General features: G+C 48.5%; 3 protein-coding genes across 10 annotated transcripts in view; 1 reads left to right on the top strand and 2 right to left on the bottom strand.

Moving 5' to 3' along the window:
• The window catches only part of BORCS7 (BLOC-1 related complex subunit 7), a 228286-nt gene that overhangs the window by 41761 nt on the left and 168278 nt on the right, over positions 1-18247 (bottom strand). The window lies entirely within an intron of this gene.
• Positions 1-18247, top strand: part of ARL3 (ADP ribosylation factor like GTPase 3) — a 537289-nt gene that overhangs the window by 377742 nt on the left and 141300 nt on the right. Inside the window, exon 1 of one of the 5 annotated variants that reach the window (XM_050804207.1) lies at positions 8309-8318. The exons of 3 other annotated variants lie outside the window; for them this stretch is intronic. The gene's annotated coding sequence lies outside the window, so the exon portion shown is untranslated. Of the gene's footprint in view, positions 1-8308; positions 8319-18247 lie in introns of those variants that run through there. One more of the 5 variants, XM_050804215.1, reaches the window with a different exon arrangement.
• WBP1L (WW domain binding protein 1 like) overlaps positions 4678-18247 on the bottom strand; it is a 79273-nt gene continuing 65703 nt past the window's right edge. For both annotated transcript variants that reach the window (XM_050804170.1, XM_050804171.1), the window contains exons 3-4: positions 10923-11084; positions 4678-8380 (exon numbers count right to left, since the gene is read on the bottom strand). In XM_050804170.1, coding sequence (XP_050660127.1) covers positions 7644-8380; positions 10923-11084 — 899 coding nt within the window. In that variant the 3' untranslated portion in view covers positions 4678-7643. The remainder of the gene's footprint in view (positions 8381-10922; positions 11085-18247) is intronic.

Below are 18247 nucleotides of genomic sequence, written 5' to 3'. Positions count from 1 at the left end.
TAGTTAAGTCCTCTGGATGCCACAATCCCATTAATAAAGCAGGAATAATTGCAGTCTACCTCAGAGACCTGTTTTGAGGCTACATTTTTTTATTTTTTTGAGATGGAGTTTTGCTCTTGTTACCCAGGCTGGAGTACAATGGCATGATCTCAGCTCACTGCAACCTGAGCCCCCCGGGTACAAGCGATTCTCCTGCCTCAGCCTCCTGAGTAGCTGGGATTACAGGCATGCGCCACTACGCCCAGCTAATTTTGTATTTTTAGTAGAGACGGGGTAGAACTCCCGACCTCAGGTGATCCGCCCGCCTCAGCCTCCCAAAGTGCTGGGATTATAGGCGTGAGCCACCGTGGCCAGCTTGAGGCTAATTTTTTTTTTTTTTAATGTAGCTAAGGTGCTCACACAAGACCGGCATTGTGGAAACAATCAACCAACAAAACAATAAAGACAAATTAAAACAAAACAATAAAGACAAATTAAATTAAAATATTTTGCTAGGTGCAGTGGCTCATGCCTGTAATCCTGGCACTTTGGGAGGCTGAGGCAGAAGGGTCATTTGAGCTCAGGAGTTCGAGACCAGCCTGGGCAACATGGCAAAACCCCATCTCTACTAAAAATATGAAAATTAGCCAGGCGTGGTGGTGTGCACCTGTAATCCCAGCTACTCGGGAGGCTGAGACAGGAGAATCACTTCAACCTGGGAGGCGGAGGTTGCCGTAAGCCGAGATTGTACCACTGTACTCCAGCCTGGGTGACAGAGCAAGACCCCATCTCTAAATAAATAAATATTAAAATATATGACCTGCTTCTCTCTCCAGTTTGATCTCTTGCTACTTCCCAGAATGCGGCGATAAATTGCTCACAGCTTTCTACATGCCATGCAGTCTCCTATTGTAGGCCTCCCATGCTTTTTTGTGCTTTTCAGCACCAGGCACATAGTAGACATTCAATAGTCTGCAGAAAAAACATTTGCCTAGAATTCCCTTGCACCTTTCTTCACCTGACAAACTCAATTTAGAGGTATCTCCTCCAGGAAACCTGCCTTGATCCCCTAGTTTGACTAAATTCTCCTCTGTGCACACATGCTTCGTGGCGCTTTCTACATGGTACTAAAACTGCCAACGTGCCTTCCTTCCTCTCGAGAACACCATTAGGTCTTCTAAAGAGGAGCCAGGGCCAGGCGTGGTGGCTCCACACCTGTAATCCCAGCACTTTGGGAGGCTGAGACAGGCAGATCACTTGAGGTCAGGAGTTCGAGACCAGCCTGGCCAACATAGTGAAACCCCGGCTCTACCCAAAATACAAAAATTAGCCAGGTGTGATGGTGCACATCTGTAATCCCAGTTACTCAGGAGGCTAAGACAGGAGAATCACTTGAACCCGGGAGGCGGAGGTTATAGTGAGCCGAGATTGCGCCACTGCACTCCAGCCTGGGCGACAGAGCAAGACTCTGTCCAGTCCTAAGGCATCTTTGCATTCTCATGCCTTGGCACCTGCTAGGTGCTCAATAAAGGCTCAGCTGTTCAGTGAGGCCACACTTGCCCCCAGGCCAGAACCCAAATCCTCCCAAGACCCACAACCCTTCCCAGCAGATTCAGCAAGAAGCTACCAACCAAACCCACTTCTCCCTCCTTTTCTGAGTCAAACCTTGGTTTTCGCCCCTGGCTGAAAACAGGAAACTGAAGAATGTGGAGTTTCTTGAAATTCTTGTTCACCAAAAGTACTCTGTTTTGCAGTTCCGGGCATTGGTACTGTCGCCACCTGCACTTGGTCACATGGGGCAATAGAGACAAGCAACTTCATTACAGAAATGAGGAACTCAGTGACCCGGCAGCCTGGGGTCCAATGGCATGGTGTCCCCTCTAGACCTGGGCACCCAGGGTACATGCACAGCCTCTGGCAACCAGCCCCTGAGAGTTATACACCATTTTGTTTTTGCGCCACTCAGACATTAGCTTAAAGAAGGCAAGTATGATGTGCTCCCAGTTCTTTCCCGTGGTTTCAGAGCAGAACTGTCTCTAGAAGCTAGCGTGGCCCTACTGGGGTTGCCTGAAGGAACCCAACAGTTTAGAAAGAACAAGTCAGCAACCACTCCACTAGTGTCAGCGAAGGGCCAGGAATGTCCTCTGCCAGAGGGTCAAGGACAGGGGTGGGGGCATGTCTGGCTAACACTGGCCTACAGAGACAACAGGGCTGACTGCTGGGCAAGCCAGGGCCGAGCGAGGACAACACTCACTTGCCGGCATCCCCAGGGCGCCGGCCCACCAGTGAGCACTTCACTTACAGAGGCAGGAACCCCTTCCTGGAGGGTTCCTAGGATGTGTACTACCTTGCTTTGCCCATCTGCAGTCTTGCTGGGTAGGGGTGTCCTCCCTGGGCAGAAGTAGCAAGCTGTTCTTCAAACAAGGAGTTACACCTGGCCGGGCGCAGCGGCTCACGCCTGTAATCCCAGCACTTTGGGAGGCTGAGGCAGGTGGATCATTTGAGACCAGGAGTTCGAGACCAGTCTGGGCAACATGGTGAAACCCCATCCTTACTAAAAATACAAAAATTAGCTGGGCGTGGTGGCAGGCACCTGTAATCCCAGCTACTTGGGAGGCTGAGGCAAGAGAATCGCTTGAACTCGGGAGGTGGAGGTTGCACTGAGCAAAGATGGCACCACTGCACTCCAGCCTGAGCGACAGAGCGAGACTCCATCTCAAAAAAAAAAAAAAAAAACCAAAAACGACTTACACCTAAGAGGTCAGTCTTAAGCAGATGGTAAAACAAACAAAGGAACTCTCCTTGTCTTAGGAAAGAATCATTGGCCCACGATGACAGATTCTGGCACACTGGTGGCTTCCTCACTACCTAAAATCAGCTCCGAGACCACTTGCTTGGCATTCAAGACCTCAAACTACCTCCCACTATCCCTGAAAAGCTCCATATCTGTACCACTCACTTCACCTCAAACTTACATTGTTAATTAACTATTTCACACAGGTTTTTTTTTTTTTTTTTTTGAGACAGAGTTTCGTTCTTGTTGCCCAGGCTGGAGTGCAATGGCGCGATCTCGGCTCACCGCAACCTCCACCTCCCGAATTAAAGTGATTCTCCTGCCTCAGCCTCCCGATTAGCTGCGATTACAGGCATGTGCCACCACACCTGGCTAATTTTTATAATATTTTTAGTAGAGACGGGGTTTCTCCATGTTGGTCAGGCCGGTCTTGAACTCCCAACCTCAGGTGATCCACCCGCCTCAGCCTCCCAAAGTGGTGGGATTACAGGTGTGAGCTACCGCACCCGGCCACGTTTTGTCTTTCTAACTGTAAGTTCTAGAGGGCAGAGGCCTCATCTTCTATCTCTGACATTATCCTGGGCCTCTGACACAGTGCTGGGCAGAAAGTGGGCAACTCGATACATTATATTGTGTGTTAAATTCCAAGGTCAAGCATACACCCCCATGTCTATCATGTCAACAAAAAAAGATCTCTCAGAGTGCTTGCTTTCTTTTACATGCCATGTTTTGGCCGGGCACAGTGGCTTACACCTGTAATCCCAGCACTTTGGGAAACCAAGCCAGCAGGATCACTTGAGCCCAGCCTGGGCAACAGTTAGACTCTTTCTCTCTCTCTATATATATGTTATATATATATTATATGTGTGTGTGTGTGTGTGTGTGTGTATATATATATATATATATATATATATATTTTGGATACAGGGTCTTCTCGCTCTTTTGCCCAGGCTAGAGTGTAGTGGTGTGATCTTAGCTCACTGCAACCTCCACCTCCTGGGCTTAAGCCATCCTCCCACCTCAGCCTCCCACGTAGATGGGACCACAGGCGCACAGCACCACGCCCAGCCAAGTTTTGTATTTTTTGTAGAGATGGGGTCTTGCCATGTTACCCAGACTGGTCTCAAACTCTTGAGCTCAAGTGATCTGCCCAGCTTGACCTCCCAAAGCACTGGGATTACAGGCGTGAGCCACCTCGCCCAGCCCGTCTCTATTATTTAAAAAATAAAACTAAAAAAATAGCTGGGCACAGTGGCTCACGCCTGTAATCCCAGGCCAGGGTGGCTGGCCTATTATCCCAGCGCTTTGGGAGCTCAAGGCAGACGGATCACCTGAGGTCAGGAGATCGAGACCAGCCTGGCCAACATGGTGAAACCTCGTCTCTACTAAAAATACAAAAATTAGCTGGGCGTGGTGGTGGGTGCCTGTAATCCCAGCTACTCAGGAGGCTGAGGCAGGAGAATCACTTCAACCTGGGAGGTAGAGGCTGCAGTGAGCCAAGATCGCACCACTGCACTCCAGCCTGGGCGACGGAGTGAGACTCTGTCTCAAAAACAAGCCATGTTTTAGCAACGGGGTATCTGACAAAATATGTCTCTGCTTTCTCGGGATCTGATTTTAGCCTGTTCATGGGACTTTCCAAAGTATTCCAAACATCAGGAATATTCCCTGACAGAGAGAGGGGAGGACTCCTCAGGACACAGTGTGGACCCAGCAGCCCTGTCCAGCTGCCCTTGGCCCTGTGGTTTCTCTTTGGCCCAGCACCCTGTCCTCAATGGCTGTGTGACAACCTCTCAGTCTCTGGGTAGAGAAAAGTGCTTGTGGTTTAGGATCTTGAGGTGCAATTCCCTGAAGACTGAGGAAGAAGAAAAGGGAATGAAGTGCAGCAAGAAAGAGCAGTAGCATTTTTGGGATCAATTTTTATTCGGGCTTCTCACAGTGGTTAGAGCCACTCTGTCTTCAGAACAATCACAGCACAGGAAATGCGTCACCGAGACTGCCCAGAAAAGTCTGACCAGCTGAATCTTATTGCTTAAAATACACATATTCACAATAACTGACAAAGGGTAGTGTGCCTCACACAGGAATGTGTTCGCATTTGCAAATCTTCCGACTGGCTGTAGCACCAAACCCTCCACCAACCCCGTCTCATTCACGTGGAAAACCAGTCTCAGTCACATCTCCCTGGCCCCCTAAGGATTCCTTCAGCTCCCTATTAAATCTCTCTCTGAGCAGGGCAGCCTCCTGTAGCAGGGGCCAAACTGTGACTTGGGATCCAAGCCCAGCTCCGCAGGTTGCATTTCTGTCTTCTCGTGCCTTTAGGGTAGGACGCTGCAGTGAGTCCCACAGTTAACACTTGCCCAGTTCCCCACTCTAACTGGGGAAAGGAACTTGAGAGGGTCAGAACTCATCCATTTGATCTGTTAACTGAAAAAGGATTCATTTTGGTAAAACTTGTTCGCCTTTGAGACCCTTCAGTGAGTTATTTGGGGATTCTTAAAAAAAAAAAAAAAAAAAAAGGTGGAAGGAAAGGCATCTGAGAGCTGTGACACACTCTGGCCGCCTCTGGCCACATGCTAGCTTGCTTGCGACTGTTGGACTCACCAGAGGGAGGCAGGCCCTGTGGCCCCGCTACAGCCTGCAAAGCCTCCTCCTGGCAATTCTGGGCAGGGCCGATGTCTGGGCCACAGCTAGTCCAAGCCTGTCATTGAAGACCCAATCAAGCTTCTGTCTGAAATTCCACCTTCTTCTGTCCCAAGTGGTTGTGGACACCCCTGGGGGCTGGTACCGAGGACCAGCAGCAGCCGAGGGAGGCAGACAGGCTCAGAGCACGCTTCCATTTACAGGGAACATAACACAGGCCTCCGAGTGTCCACGGAGCAATGTGCAAATCGCAGTGATGAGTAGAGTAAAACCTCTACTTCAAGCACAGTATCTGGCAAACACAGGGGACTGCAGTCGACAATGCTGCGGAGTACTCCCGAGTACACAGTCAGACATTTGTTCGGTAAACAGTAAATGCGTAAGATCAATGACCTTGAGAGGGCTGTCTGTGCTCCAGACGTGTGGTTCACGTGGGGAGAATGGCTGCCACTCAAAGTATCTTCACAGGAAAACAGGGCTTGAGGCTCACACACAATGGACAGACACACACGGCTCACCCAAAAAGTCACTGTGTACGGACTTCACTTTGTTCAACATGGATTTTGGTTTTGTGGAATCCAAATGCAGACATGTTTACCTCACAGCCTTGGATTTGTCTGTTTTTGGACATACACATATATATATATATTTTTTTCTTTTTCTTTCTTTCTTCCATAACATCAATGCTTCGTCTGAATATCATCATCGTTCAAGAGTTGGGGGAAGAAACAGACTCTTCATATGCACAGGGCCGGGCGGGGAATGTTTGTTTTGGCTGTTTGCTGCCTCCATTCAGATTTTCCTGTCACAGCTCAGCCGGTGACCTGAAGCTGAGCAACAGGCACAAGCGTCCCCAGGGCCTTCCGGACGGCTGCTTCCACCTCCTGCCTGGGCCACCAAGTCTCTACACAGAAAAATGAGTCACCCGACTCAAAAGGGGTGGGGGCAGAGGCAGGGACAAGGCATGAAAACCACAGATAACCAAGGTATTTCTTCCAAGTGGTCAGTTTAAAACAAACAACAACCGCCACCAAAAAAAAAAAAAAAAAAAAAAAAAAAGAAAGAAAAACCCACAAAAAATATTTCTTCAGAATCAAAGATAAAATTCTGTGTGAGAGCCAGGCCACAGGGGCCCTTTCTCAGGGGCCATGGCTTCCTCAGTTCGCTGTCTGTTTCCTCATACGGAACAGTGAGACATGAAGGCCCGCAGGGCGTGTGCTGGCAACACAGGCTGACACGGGTCACCTGTGAACACAGACCAAAGGGCAGAGGGGCCGAGCGCTGCGCCTCTATTCACTGCTGTGGCTTAGGGCCCCCGGCTCGCAGAGGTTCCAAGACAGCTTCCACCCCAGCCTTCACACAAGACATCTTCTGGCTCAACGGCAGCCAGGCTCTTTGAAAGCCAACTTGGGAAAGAGCCACAAACGTCAGTTTCCAGAAGAGAATTCTTGCCTGCCCACCGGTGAAGTTCTTGTTTTCAGCTGTCTTTTGCTGTTTGTTTTTAGAGGAAACAAACAAACGAAGAAAAGGCAGTATCATCTTTCACACCAGAACCAGCCTGCAGCCAGCCAGAGCCCGGGGAAGAGGCACCTCAAGGGCACATGGGGTGCATCGATCTTGTCACCTGGAATTTGACAGATCAACAAGCCCCTACCAACCTATCATATAATGGCCCAGCAGCTCTCATCCTCCCACAGGATTAGCTCAGTGCTGGCTCGGCAGACACTGGCAGCCACAGTGACAAGCCCTGGGCCTCTGTGGGCTTCCTTTTTCATCCAGGGCCAAGATGGGCTGCCTCTCCTGGACTGAGACACCGCAACGTTCTCTTAAACTAGAATCAGAGCACAAACCTAATCCATCACCAAGAATCATGACAGGGCACAGTCCCAGCCTCTTTCCTTGGGGGCTTTTAAACCACATCTCTCTGATCCAAACAGGCAGGTAGGTGAGATTTGACTTTAAAGAACGGAGATGGAGTTGGAGTATGAGGAATGAGTCACAGAACCAACTTAGCCTCCACAACACTGTGCCCTTGTGGAAGGAGAAGCATCCACACCCCGAACTGTACCTGGAGATGGAGGAAAATGCAGGAGAGAAGGAGGAAAACAAACAAAAAGGAACCAAGTGGCTGTACTCTGAAAGTCTTTGAAAGTCACTTAATGCTTCTCTCGTGGTTCTCCCCTACCCTGGTTGCTTTGCCAAGTTGTGGGTGCTGGCAGGGCCTGCTCTAGCTGGGGGAGCTGCTGCTCTGGGAGTTGGGAGAGTCCTGCTCGTTGATGGTGTTCAGCAGCAGGCATGCGGGTGGCCGTGGCAGGTGCGGGTGCCCGGGCTCTCGAGCCTGCTCCTCAGAGGGCTGGCAGAGGCCTTCCTCCTCGTCACCAGGGGGCCGCACATGGCAGCTGTCGCAGAAGTCTAGGGGCCCATCCAGAGCATCATCAATGAGCGTGTTGAACTCTTTGAGGTCATCGTCATGGTGGCCTCGGTTGCACACACACACTTCAATGCCTGAGTCACCTGTGAAGCGGCGGTGTCTCCCAGGCGTCTTCTCTTTGCTGTCGGGTGCGCCGTGTTCAGAGCTGTCATCTTTCAGCAGTTCCTCCCTACATTCTGCATCCTTGTCCAGGAAGGCCCCTGGGTCCAGTTCCCCCAGGCCGGCCACAGAGCCACTGGGCTCCATCCCCGGGGCTTTGGTGGCTGCTCGGTCAACTGGTAGGTCAGAGGGCTCAGGGTCAGCGATGCTTGGGGGTCTTGTGCTGCTTCTGCTGGGACCAGACAAGGGGCTGCTCTGTGCCCCCTGGGATCCCCTGGTGGGATCGACGCCGGGGGGACTGCCACCTGCAGGGCCACACTGTGGAGGCAGCAGCTGCTGCTGCTGTAGCTGGAAGGCACTGTATGGTGGGGGAGGAGTTGGAGGTCGGTTCACCACTTCCTCATAAGGAGGTAGTAAATAGTTTGGCAAAAACCCTAAAATGAGGAGGTAGGAAGGAGAAAATTACTGCGCTCGTCATGTTCTAGGGCAGACTGCAAAGCTCCCGCTGAACATTTGCACTGTCTCTTCCCACCCCAGAGCACCCACCAAGTGATGGCTACAGCTCTTGGTTGTGGGCAGAGGAGAGAGAGCTGTGAGCAATTCTGCAGAGAGAGAGAGGGACAGTTTGGGAGGGGCCTAACCTAGCTGCTTGAAATCTGAGAGCCCCTAAAGCTGCTTCGTAGGCAAGGACTTCATGCCTGTTGGGAGTTAAGGCTGAGAATTAGGCAAACGTGGTAGATGGCCAAAAAATAACTTCTGCCTGGAATGGACCTATTTCCACATGCATACGAGTCTCGTGTTCTTGCTTAGACTGTGTCCTTCATCCAAGTCCCACAGGCCTCGGGGTAAGGGTCTCTGACTTAGACTTCTTAACTACTTTTCTTCCTCCTAACCTTCCAAATGCACTACGCAGGGTCTTTTGCTAGGGGGTTAGAAATCTCTGTTGTCTCTAGTGTGGCTGGAGGTGGTCTGGAAACACAAACCAAACTTCACCTTGACTCAGATCAGGAGCAGATGGGTGACCGGTGAAGGGTAAGGGGCCTATGCCATCCAAAGCTTATTAAAAACATGCTAGGTGAGTTATCTTTTGAATGTGCTGAATGCCTTATGACACAGATAATTTAATTATAATATAACATTACTAACATTTATTGAGCACTTACTATATGCCAGGCACTGTGCTAAGCACTTAACCCTTCTAGATGTGGAACTGAAATAATTATGGGCCGTCACGGTGGCTTATGCCTGTAATCTCAGCACTGTGGGAGGCTGAGGCGGGCAGATCACTTGAGCTCAGGAGTTCGAGACCAGCCTGACCACCATGGTAAAACCCCATCTCTACTAAAAATACAAAAATTAGCTGGGTGTGATGGCACGTCCTTGTAGTCCCAGCTACTTGGGAAGCTCAGGCACAAGAATCATTTGAACCCGGGAGGAGGAGGAGGTTGCAGTGAGCCGAGATTGTGCCACTGCAGTCCAGCCTGGGTGACACAGCAAGATTCTGTCTTCAAAAAAAAAAAAAAAAAAAAGAAACAATTGTGAAAGTTTATTTTGTAGAATACACGCAGACTGGCTTTGGAAAAGTGGACACCTGGGCCTCCACTGACCCTTTGAGAGGTCACATGTAAGAAGCCCCAGGGAAGTCCGGGAAGTGCTCTTCACAGAGTCACTAAGTTTCTCGGTGCTCAAAAGTCCCAATGCCACCCCTCCAGTTGCCCCTTTCATGGCAACCTCTGCTCAGGCATATCACACAGAAATAAGCAAAATGGGAGGAATTCAGGCCAATGAACCCCAAATCTCAATTCATTCACGTTATATACTGACTCCTGACCTCAAGTGATCTGCCCGCCTCGGCCTCCCGCAGTGCTGAGATTACAGGTGTGAGCCACCGAGCCCGGCCCACAACTGTTTCAGTTCCACATCTAGAAGGACTAGGTGCTTAGCACAGTACCTGGCACATAGTAAGTGCTCAATAAATGTTAATAATTATTGTCCTATTATCTGACTATCTGCCATTAAAGAGAGGGATAGAGGAATGAAGGGAGGGAGGAAGGAAGGAAGGGAAAGAAAGGAAGGAAAACAAAGAGGAAGGAAAGGAAAGGAGAGGAGAGGAGAGGGGAGGGGAGGGGAGGGGACGGGAGGGGAGGGGAGGGGAGGCTCACACCTGTAATCCCAGCATTTTGGGAGGCCGAGGTGGGCGGATCACCTGACATCAGGAGTTCGAGGCCAGCCTGACCAACATGGAGAAACCCCATCTCTACCAAAAACACAAAAATTAGCTGGGTGTGGTGGTGCATGCCTGTAATCCCAGCTACTTTGGAAGCTGAGGCAGGAGAATCGCTTGAACCCAGAAGGCAGAGGTTGCAGTGAGCCAAGATCGCACCATTGCACTCCAGCCTGGGCAACAAGAGCGAAACTCTATCTCAAAAAAAAAAAAAAGAAAGAAAGAAAGAGGGAGGGAGGGAGGGAGCGAGGGAGGGAGGGAGGGAGGGAGGGAGGGAGGGAGGGAGGGAGGGAGGGAGGGAGGGAGGAAGGAAGGAAGGAAGGAAGGAAGGAAGGAAGGAAGGAAAAAGAGGGAGGGAGGGATAGAAAGGCAGGCAGGCAGGGAAAGAAAGAAAGAGAGAAAGACAGAGAGAAAAAGAGGGAGGGAGAGAGGAAGGAAGGAAGGTAGGTAGGTAGGTAGGAAGGTGGGTAGGCAGGCAGGTGCTAAAGGAGCAGAGATCCAGCCAGAACCCAGCCACTGTGAGCTTTGGAATGGCCCAGTGGCTTCAGGGAACTGCATCCCTAGCACCTGCTCCTCTGTGCTGAAGGAGTGCCCCCTTGTTCCTATACTTTCAAGACCTTGCTTTATGGAGAGGCAGGGAGAAGACAAACCCCCTATGCCTACAGGGGCCCTGGCCACCAATATTCAGTCTGAGCCCTGGGTCTTTGCACCTGTGCTCCTGAGGGTGGGTATGGGGACTTGGGTGTACGTACTGAAATAAAATGGCAGCGCTGAGTAATTGTGGGCTTCTCGGTAGGCGATCAGGTTGATTTCATGTTGCCGCTGCTGGGCCTGAAGGCGGTGCTTGGCTCGGCGGTGGTGGCAGACACAGCAGCAGCTCAGGATGATGATGATGGTCCACACCAGCCAGAACCCTGGGGAGTGGGCAAGGCAAGACAGAGAGGCACTCACACACAGTGAGTACCAGCCAGAAGGGCAGCTTGCAGAAGAGGGAAGTCCCTGGACAGTGCCCACGTGGTTGAAGCTGGCATGGCTGGGCCTCACCCAGTTAATTTACATGGAAGCCATGTGATCAATTTTCATAAATGTTTGTGCCAGAGTGAAAGACACATGGGATAGAAGTGGGCGGGAATGTAAGAACGATGACAACAGATCGGGTGTGGTGGCTCATGCCTGTAATCCCAGGCCAAGGTGGGTGGATCACCTGAGGTCAGGAGTTCGAGACCAGCCTAGCCAACGTGGTGAAACCCCATCTTTACTAAAAATACAAAAATCAGCCAGGTATGGTGGCAGGCGCCTGTAATCCCATCTACTTAGGAGGCTGAGGCACGAGAATCACTTGAATCCAGGAGATGGAAGTTGTAGTGAGCCAAGATTACGCCATTGCACTCCAGCCTGGCCAACAGAGCAAGACTGTCTCAAAAAAAAGAATGGCCGGGCGCAGTGGCTTACGCCTGTAATCCCAGCACTTAGGGAGGCCGAGGCATGCAGATCACCTGAGGTCAGGAGTTCAAGACCAGCCTGGCCAACATAGTGAAACCCTGTCTCTACTAAAAATACAAAAATTAGCCAGGCATGATGGCATGCACCTATAATCCCAGCTACTCAGGAGGCTGAGGCAGGAGAATCGTTTGAACCCAGGAGGCAGAGGCTGCAGTGAGCCGAGATTGCACCATTGTACTCCAGCCTGGGTGAGCGAAACTCGGTCACAAAACAAAACAAAACAAAACAGAATGATAACAACAAAGCAGGTCTCTCATTCCAGGATGCTTCCAGCACCTTGGAGGAAGGCATGAGTGCCAAGGCATCTCTCCAGCACCACTGATGGCTACCCCCTGCATTATAGGTTTTGTGAGCATTAAATATGCTCACCTTCTGGGACGGTCTCCTCCTCCTCTCTTAAGAGATCACTGAGAAAATGCTCCACTTTCTTAGTGCCCATCTCCCCTCCCCACCAACTCAGAGGATCAGCACTTGCAAGGGGCCTCAGAGGGGCCTCCCAACAAAAGAAGTCTTAGGATTCTCCTGATAGCATCAAAAAGATCAGGTGCTTTTCTCTATCACGTATGCCTCTGTAATACAAGAATCACTAAAGTTAGAGGTGGAAAAATTCTAATTGCCTCAGGTCCATCTCCTCCCTAGAGAGTGTAAATGATTTCCTCTGCTCTCGACATAATCCTAATCGGGTACAATTCCATCTCCCACTGCCACAATCAACTCTCCCTCCCTTTGGTCTGCCTTTGCAGTAGACACAGGGCCATTAGCAGCCCCCTCTTCCTCCCTGCTCCAGGAAAGGGTGGCGGAACAGAGGCCAAGCCCCACAGCACTTTATTTCCCTCTGTGCTGTCTCTGGGATCATACTCAGAGAATCTCAGCAAACCACAGTATAAGACCTCCTCTCCAATTTTTAAATGTGTGGCACAACAGGATTTTAAATTTGTTTTTTTTTTAGTTAATGAGGAATTTTGCTTTTAACATACACACACATACACATACACACATGACGGGGAAAGAACGGAAAGGAAAACAAAAATAATGACATCTTTAAATGACAGAATAAGAAATTTAAATTTTCTTCTTTTGATTATTTTCTTTCAAATTATAAAAGTAGAAACAAATTAATTTTCTTTTTTTCTGAGACGGGGTCTTGCTCTGTCACCCAGGATGGAGTACAGTGGGGCGATCACAGCTCAACCAAAGCCTCAACCTTCTGGGCTCAAGCCATCCTCCCAACTCCACCTTCTGAGTAGCTAGGACTACAGGCACACGCCACCATGCCTGGCTTTCTCACTGTGTTGCCCAGGCTGGTCTTGAACGCTGGGCTCAAGGGATCCTCCCATCTCAGCCTCCCAAAGTGCTAGGATTACAGGTGTGAGCCACCATGCCTGGCCAAAACAAATTAAATTTAAAAAATATCTATGACTAATTTTACTTTAGCTAGCTTTTGTTTTTTTTTTAATCAATAAATTAATTTCTGGGTAGGTTTTTAAATTCCCCTAGGAATATGGCTACACAATGAAATAATATGAATCATTAAAAAATTACACAATATTATTTTTGATAAACAGTTTCTGATATTAAATGAAAAAAGCAGATGACAAAATAAAATATGATCCTAACTTTTGCTTAAAAAAATTACGTATGGGCAGATGCAGTGGCTCATACCCTGTAATCCTAGCACTTTGGGAGGCCAAGGTGGGCAGATCACAATGTCAAGAGATCGAGACCATCCTGGCCAACATGGTGAAACCCCATCTCTACTAAAAATAAACACGAACATTAGCTGGGCATGGTGGGGCACACCTGTAGTCCCAGCTACTCAGGAAGCTAAGAATCGCTTGAACCCAGGAGGCGGAGGCTGCAGTGAGCCAAGATCGCGTCACTGTACTCCAGCCTGGCAACAGAGTGAGATTCAGTCTTAAAAAAAAAAAAAAAAAAGAAGAAGAAATATATATGGACAGAAAAAGGAGGGGTATAGTCAGGAAGCTCTAACCATGGGGTAACTCTGGATGACAGACAGTACCAGCTCCTTTGTTCTTTGCTTACCTCTATTTCCTAATTTTTCTAAGATGGACATATACTTCTCTGTAGTAGGAAGAATATTTTTTTCTCAATGAAAAATGTATCGAATGAATAATTTTAAGATGAGTTGTTACTAAATAAGAATAGATAATATTGTTTGTTCTCTATTATTGAAAAACTTCCATTGTTTTCCATTCCAAATGCTATGTGTATTTTTTATCATCTGCTTTGTAATTATAGATTCATGTTTAAAATTTTTAAAGTATTTCCACATATATCTCTTGTCAGAATGAGTTAAATCAAGTTAACCTTGTTTAAAAACAGAAAAAAATGCCTCCCTCCCCCACAAAACAGACTTGTAAAAATGAACAAATCCTTGATATTTTTCCCCCTTATTTGTATATACACAATTTTCTAAAAGATCCCCTGGCATTTAGGGTGTGGCATCTGGTGACAGCTCTTTCTCTGTCCCCCTGGGATGCCCCCATTGAATCTCCCCACAAAGCTGCCCTCCACCAAGTAGGGCAGGATGGTGACATGCCCCCCAGCCCTGGCAGGCTGGCACTACCATTCCATGGCACCTAATTGCTTTCAGTAGGTATCACTGTTCAACCAAACCTTCATGCTGCAGCCTTGCAGCAAGAGAACAGACAGAGGATTTTTTCCGTTACCCATCAGCAGACAGGAAAATCCATTCCTAACCAGAGACCATAAAGCGAACTTAGAAGTCTCCCTTTTGGTCTTTCCCGGTTCACTAGTCAAACTTGCTTAACTTACGTTTCTTTCTTTATGAATACTGGCTAACTGAAGAGTGGACACTGGCAGAGGAGCCCTCGGAGAAGGGTGGAGCGGCTGGAAAGGAGTTATGGAGGTGAAACCAGCTACAGACATAGTTTGATAACGTCTCCTAGGGTTGTTGGGGTGGACACTCTGCTTAAGAACCTGGCTGCTGTATATTCTGGAGTCAAGTCTAAATGATTCTGGGACAACCATTTGGTATTACCTAGGCTTCTCTTACTTTCTCAATGTAATCTCACACTCCATTATACTTCTGGGTTACTTTATAACTTTATTTTTTTTTTACTTTATTTTTATTTATTTATTTTGTGAGACAGGGTCTCATTTTGTCGCTCATGCTGGAGTGCAGTGGTAAGGGAACTCGGCTCACTGCAACCTCTGCCTCCTAGGCTCACGTGATTTTTGTGCCTCAGCCTCCTGAGTAGCTGGAACTACAGGTGCGTGCCACTATGCCCATCTAATTTTTTTTTTTGTATTTTTAGTAAAGAGGGTTTCACCATGTTGGCCAGGCTGGTCTCAAAATCCTGGGCTCAAGTGATCCACCTGCCTTGGCCTCCCAAAGCGCTGGGACTACAGGTGTGAGCCACCGCGCCCGGCCAATTTTTTTAAACTTATTTTTAAGAGACGAGGTCTCACTGTCACCCAGGGTAGAGTGCAGTAGTGTGAACACAGCTCACTGTAGCCTTGATCTCCTGGGCTCAAGTGATCCTCCTGCTCTGGCCTCCTGAGTAGCTGGGGCTACTGGCATGCACCACTACACCCGGCTAATTTTGTTGTTGTTGTTGTTGTTGCTGCTGTTGTTGTAGAGATGAGGTCTCACCAGGTTGCCCAGGCTGGTCTCAAACAAACTCTGGTCTCAAGCAATCCTCCTGCCTCAGCCTCCCAAAGTGCTGGGATTACAGGTGTGAGATACCGCAGATGGCCAAACTTTAAAATTTTAAAAGTACATTCTCCCATTAGATAATCAGCATCTGCTTGGCAGTGGCTCCCAACTAAAATCCTAGCTACTTGGGAGGCTGAGACGAGAGGACTGCTTCTTGCGAGGTCAGCCTGGGCAACACAGCGAGACCCCATCTCTAAAAAAAAAAGACAGCCAGCATCTAACTCTACTAGTTTTTCACCTGGCCACCAGTCATTTTTTCAATAGTTCTCTACCTAAGGGTAAACCAACTTCTAACTTTTATACGGCAATATATATGATCTATTTCACAGCTTTTACAATTTTTTTTAAAAAAATTAATAAAAAAAAATTTTAAATTAATTTTTAAGCTGTCACCCAAGCTGGAGTGCAGTAGAGTCCAGAACTCACTACAGCCTCCAACTCCTGGGCTCAAGGGATCCTCCCACTTCAGCCTCTCTAGTAGCTAGGACTACAGGTGCACACCACACATGACTAATTTTAAAATTTTTTGTAGCGATGGGGGTGGTCTCACTTTGTTGCCCAGGCTGGTCTCAAATTCCTGGCTTCAAGCAATCCTCCCACCTTGGCTTCCAAAGTGCTAGGATTACAGGTATGAGCAACCACACGTGGCCGACATGGTTGTTTTTGTTTTGGTTTGTTTCGTTTTCCCCATTTTAAAGAAAATCGCATGCATGGGTTTTCATGTTTGCCAAGTATTTCTGCTTCTTCTCCTTCTAGGCATGTAGGTAGGCTTGAACTTCCTGACCCCCTTGTGACTGGGTGAGGCTTTGGGACTAAGTCTAACTAATGAATCAAGATTGGATGTGATATATGTCACTTAGAGGCCAAAATGTGCCTTGCTAATATGAGACCCTCCATTAGTCTTTCTTCTGTTTTGGCAATTGGCAACATCCCAGATGGTGATTTCACATCAGTCTGGGCCCCAGAGGATGGTGAAGTGGAAACAAAAGTCTCATCCAACCTTCGATGGACATACAGTGTGAGTGAGGAATAAACCTGTTGTTTTATAGGTCACTAGGATTTTGGACTTGCTCGTTCCTGTGGCATCACTTAGCCTATCCTGACTACTGCAGTGTGATTACAAATTTTTCTTGGGGAGAGAATTTAAAGTATTCATCAGATTTTTAAAGGAATCCTTGATCCAGAAAAAGGCTAGATTCACTGAACCAGAAGTATTAAAAAAAAAAAAGAGGGTTTTTTTTTTTTGAGACAGGGTCTCGCTCTGTCACCCAGGCTGGAGTGCAGTGGTATGATCTCAGCTCACTGCAACCTCCGCCTCTTGGGTTCAAACGATTCTCCTGCCTCAGCCTCCCAAGTAGCTGGAACTACAGGCGTGCACCACCACACCCAGCTAATTTTGTATTTTTAGTGGAGATGGGGTTTTGTCATGTTGGCCAGGCTGGTCTTGAACTCCTGACCTCTGGTGATCTGCCTGCCTCAGCCTCCCAAAGTGCTAGGATTACAGGTGTGAGCCACCATGCCCAGCTGCTTTTTTTTTTTTTAAGGAAATATTAGGCAGGGCAGAAGGTGACTGTGAAAAGAAATTAGCCAACACAAGGTCAGGCATGGTGGCTCACACCTGTAATCCCAACACTTTGAGAGGCCAAGGCGGATGGATCACTTGAGGTCACGAGTTCGAGACCAGCCTGGCCAACACAACGAAACCCCATCTCTACTAAAAATACAAAAATTAGCCGGGCCTGGTGGCACATGCCTGTAATCCCAGCTACTCAGGAGGCTGAGGCAGGAGAATCACTTGAACCGGGGAGGCAAAGATTGCAGTGAGCCAAGATTGCACCACTGCACTCTAACCTGGGCAACAGAGCGAGACTCTACTCCTGCCTCAGCCTCCTGAGTAGGTGGGATTACAGATGTGCACCACCACGCTGGGCTAAGTTTTGTATTTTTAGTAGAGACAGGCTTTCACCATGTTGGCCAGGCTGGTCTTGAACTCTTGACCTCAAGTGATCCACCCACCTCAGCCTCCCAAAGTGCTGGGATTACAGGTGTGAGCCACCACACCTGCCTAACTTAGGAAAAATTTTAGTCTTTTAGCTAGATTTCAAAACTAAGGAAGAAAGTTCATTTTCACATTTTTTACTTTTTTTTATGGAGTGCTTCACAAATTTGCCTGCTATCCTTGGCCGGGGTCACACTAATCTCAGTATCATTCCAATTTTGGTATAGGTGCTGCTGAAGCAAGCACAAGGAAGAAAGTTTTAAAAAAAGGAAAACCCGGCCAGGCGCGGTGGCTCACACCTGTAATTCCAGCACTTTGGGAGGCCGAGGCAGGCGGATCACAAGGTCAGGAGATCCCGACCATCCTGGCTAACATGATGAAAGCCGGTCTTTACTAAAAATACAAAAAATTAGCTGGGCGAGGTGGTGGGCGCCTGTAGTCCCAGCTAGTCGGGAGGCTGAGGCAGGAGAATGGCGTGAACCCAGGAGGCGGAGCTTGCAGTGAGCCAAGATTGCGCCACTGCACTCCAGCCTGGGCGACCAGAGCGAGACTGCCTCAAAAAAAAAAAAAAAGGAAAACCCAACAAAAGACACACCAGCGACAGAAATCCAACCCTCCTTTCCCTGACAAACACACACCTACCAAGAGACTACATTCCTCAATGACAAGTTTGAAAACTGTGAGTTCACTGTGGGGTGCATTTGTCATGCTAAGCAAAATGGAAAACATGTTTTTAAAAACAATCACAGTGCAGTGTAGGAACTGAGTCATGTGCCCCATGACTACACTACAAACCCCAAGAGTTCACTACAAACTTGGGAAAACACCACTTTTCAACCGGCAGGAAATTCCCATGAGGAGGATCAAGCATACTG

Source organism: Macaca thibetana, chromosome 9 (assembly GCF_024542745.1).
Source record: "Macaca thibetana thibetana isolate TM-01 chromosome 9, ASM2454274v1, whole genome shotgun sequence".
In the NCBI taxonomy this organism is placed as follows: Eukaryota; Metazoa; Chordata; class Mammalia; order Primates; family Cercopithecidae; genus Macaca; species Macaca thibetana.
The sequence above is the reverse complement of the archived record's forward strand: the minus strand, read 5'-3'. Positions and strand labels throughout refer to the sequence as shown.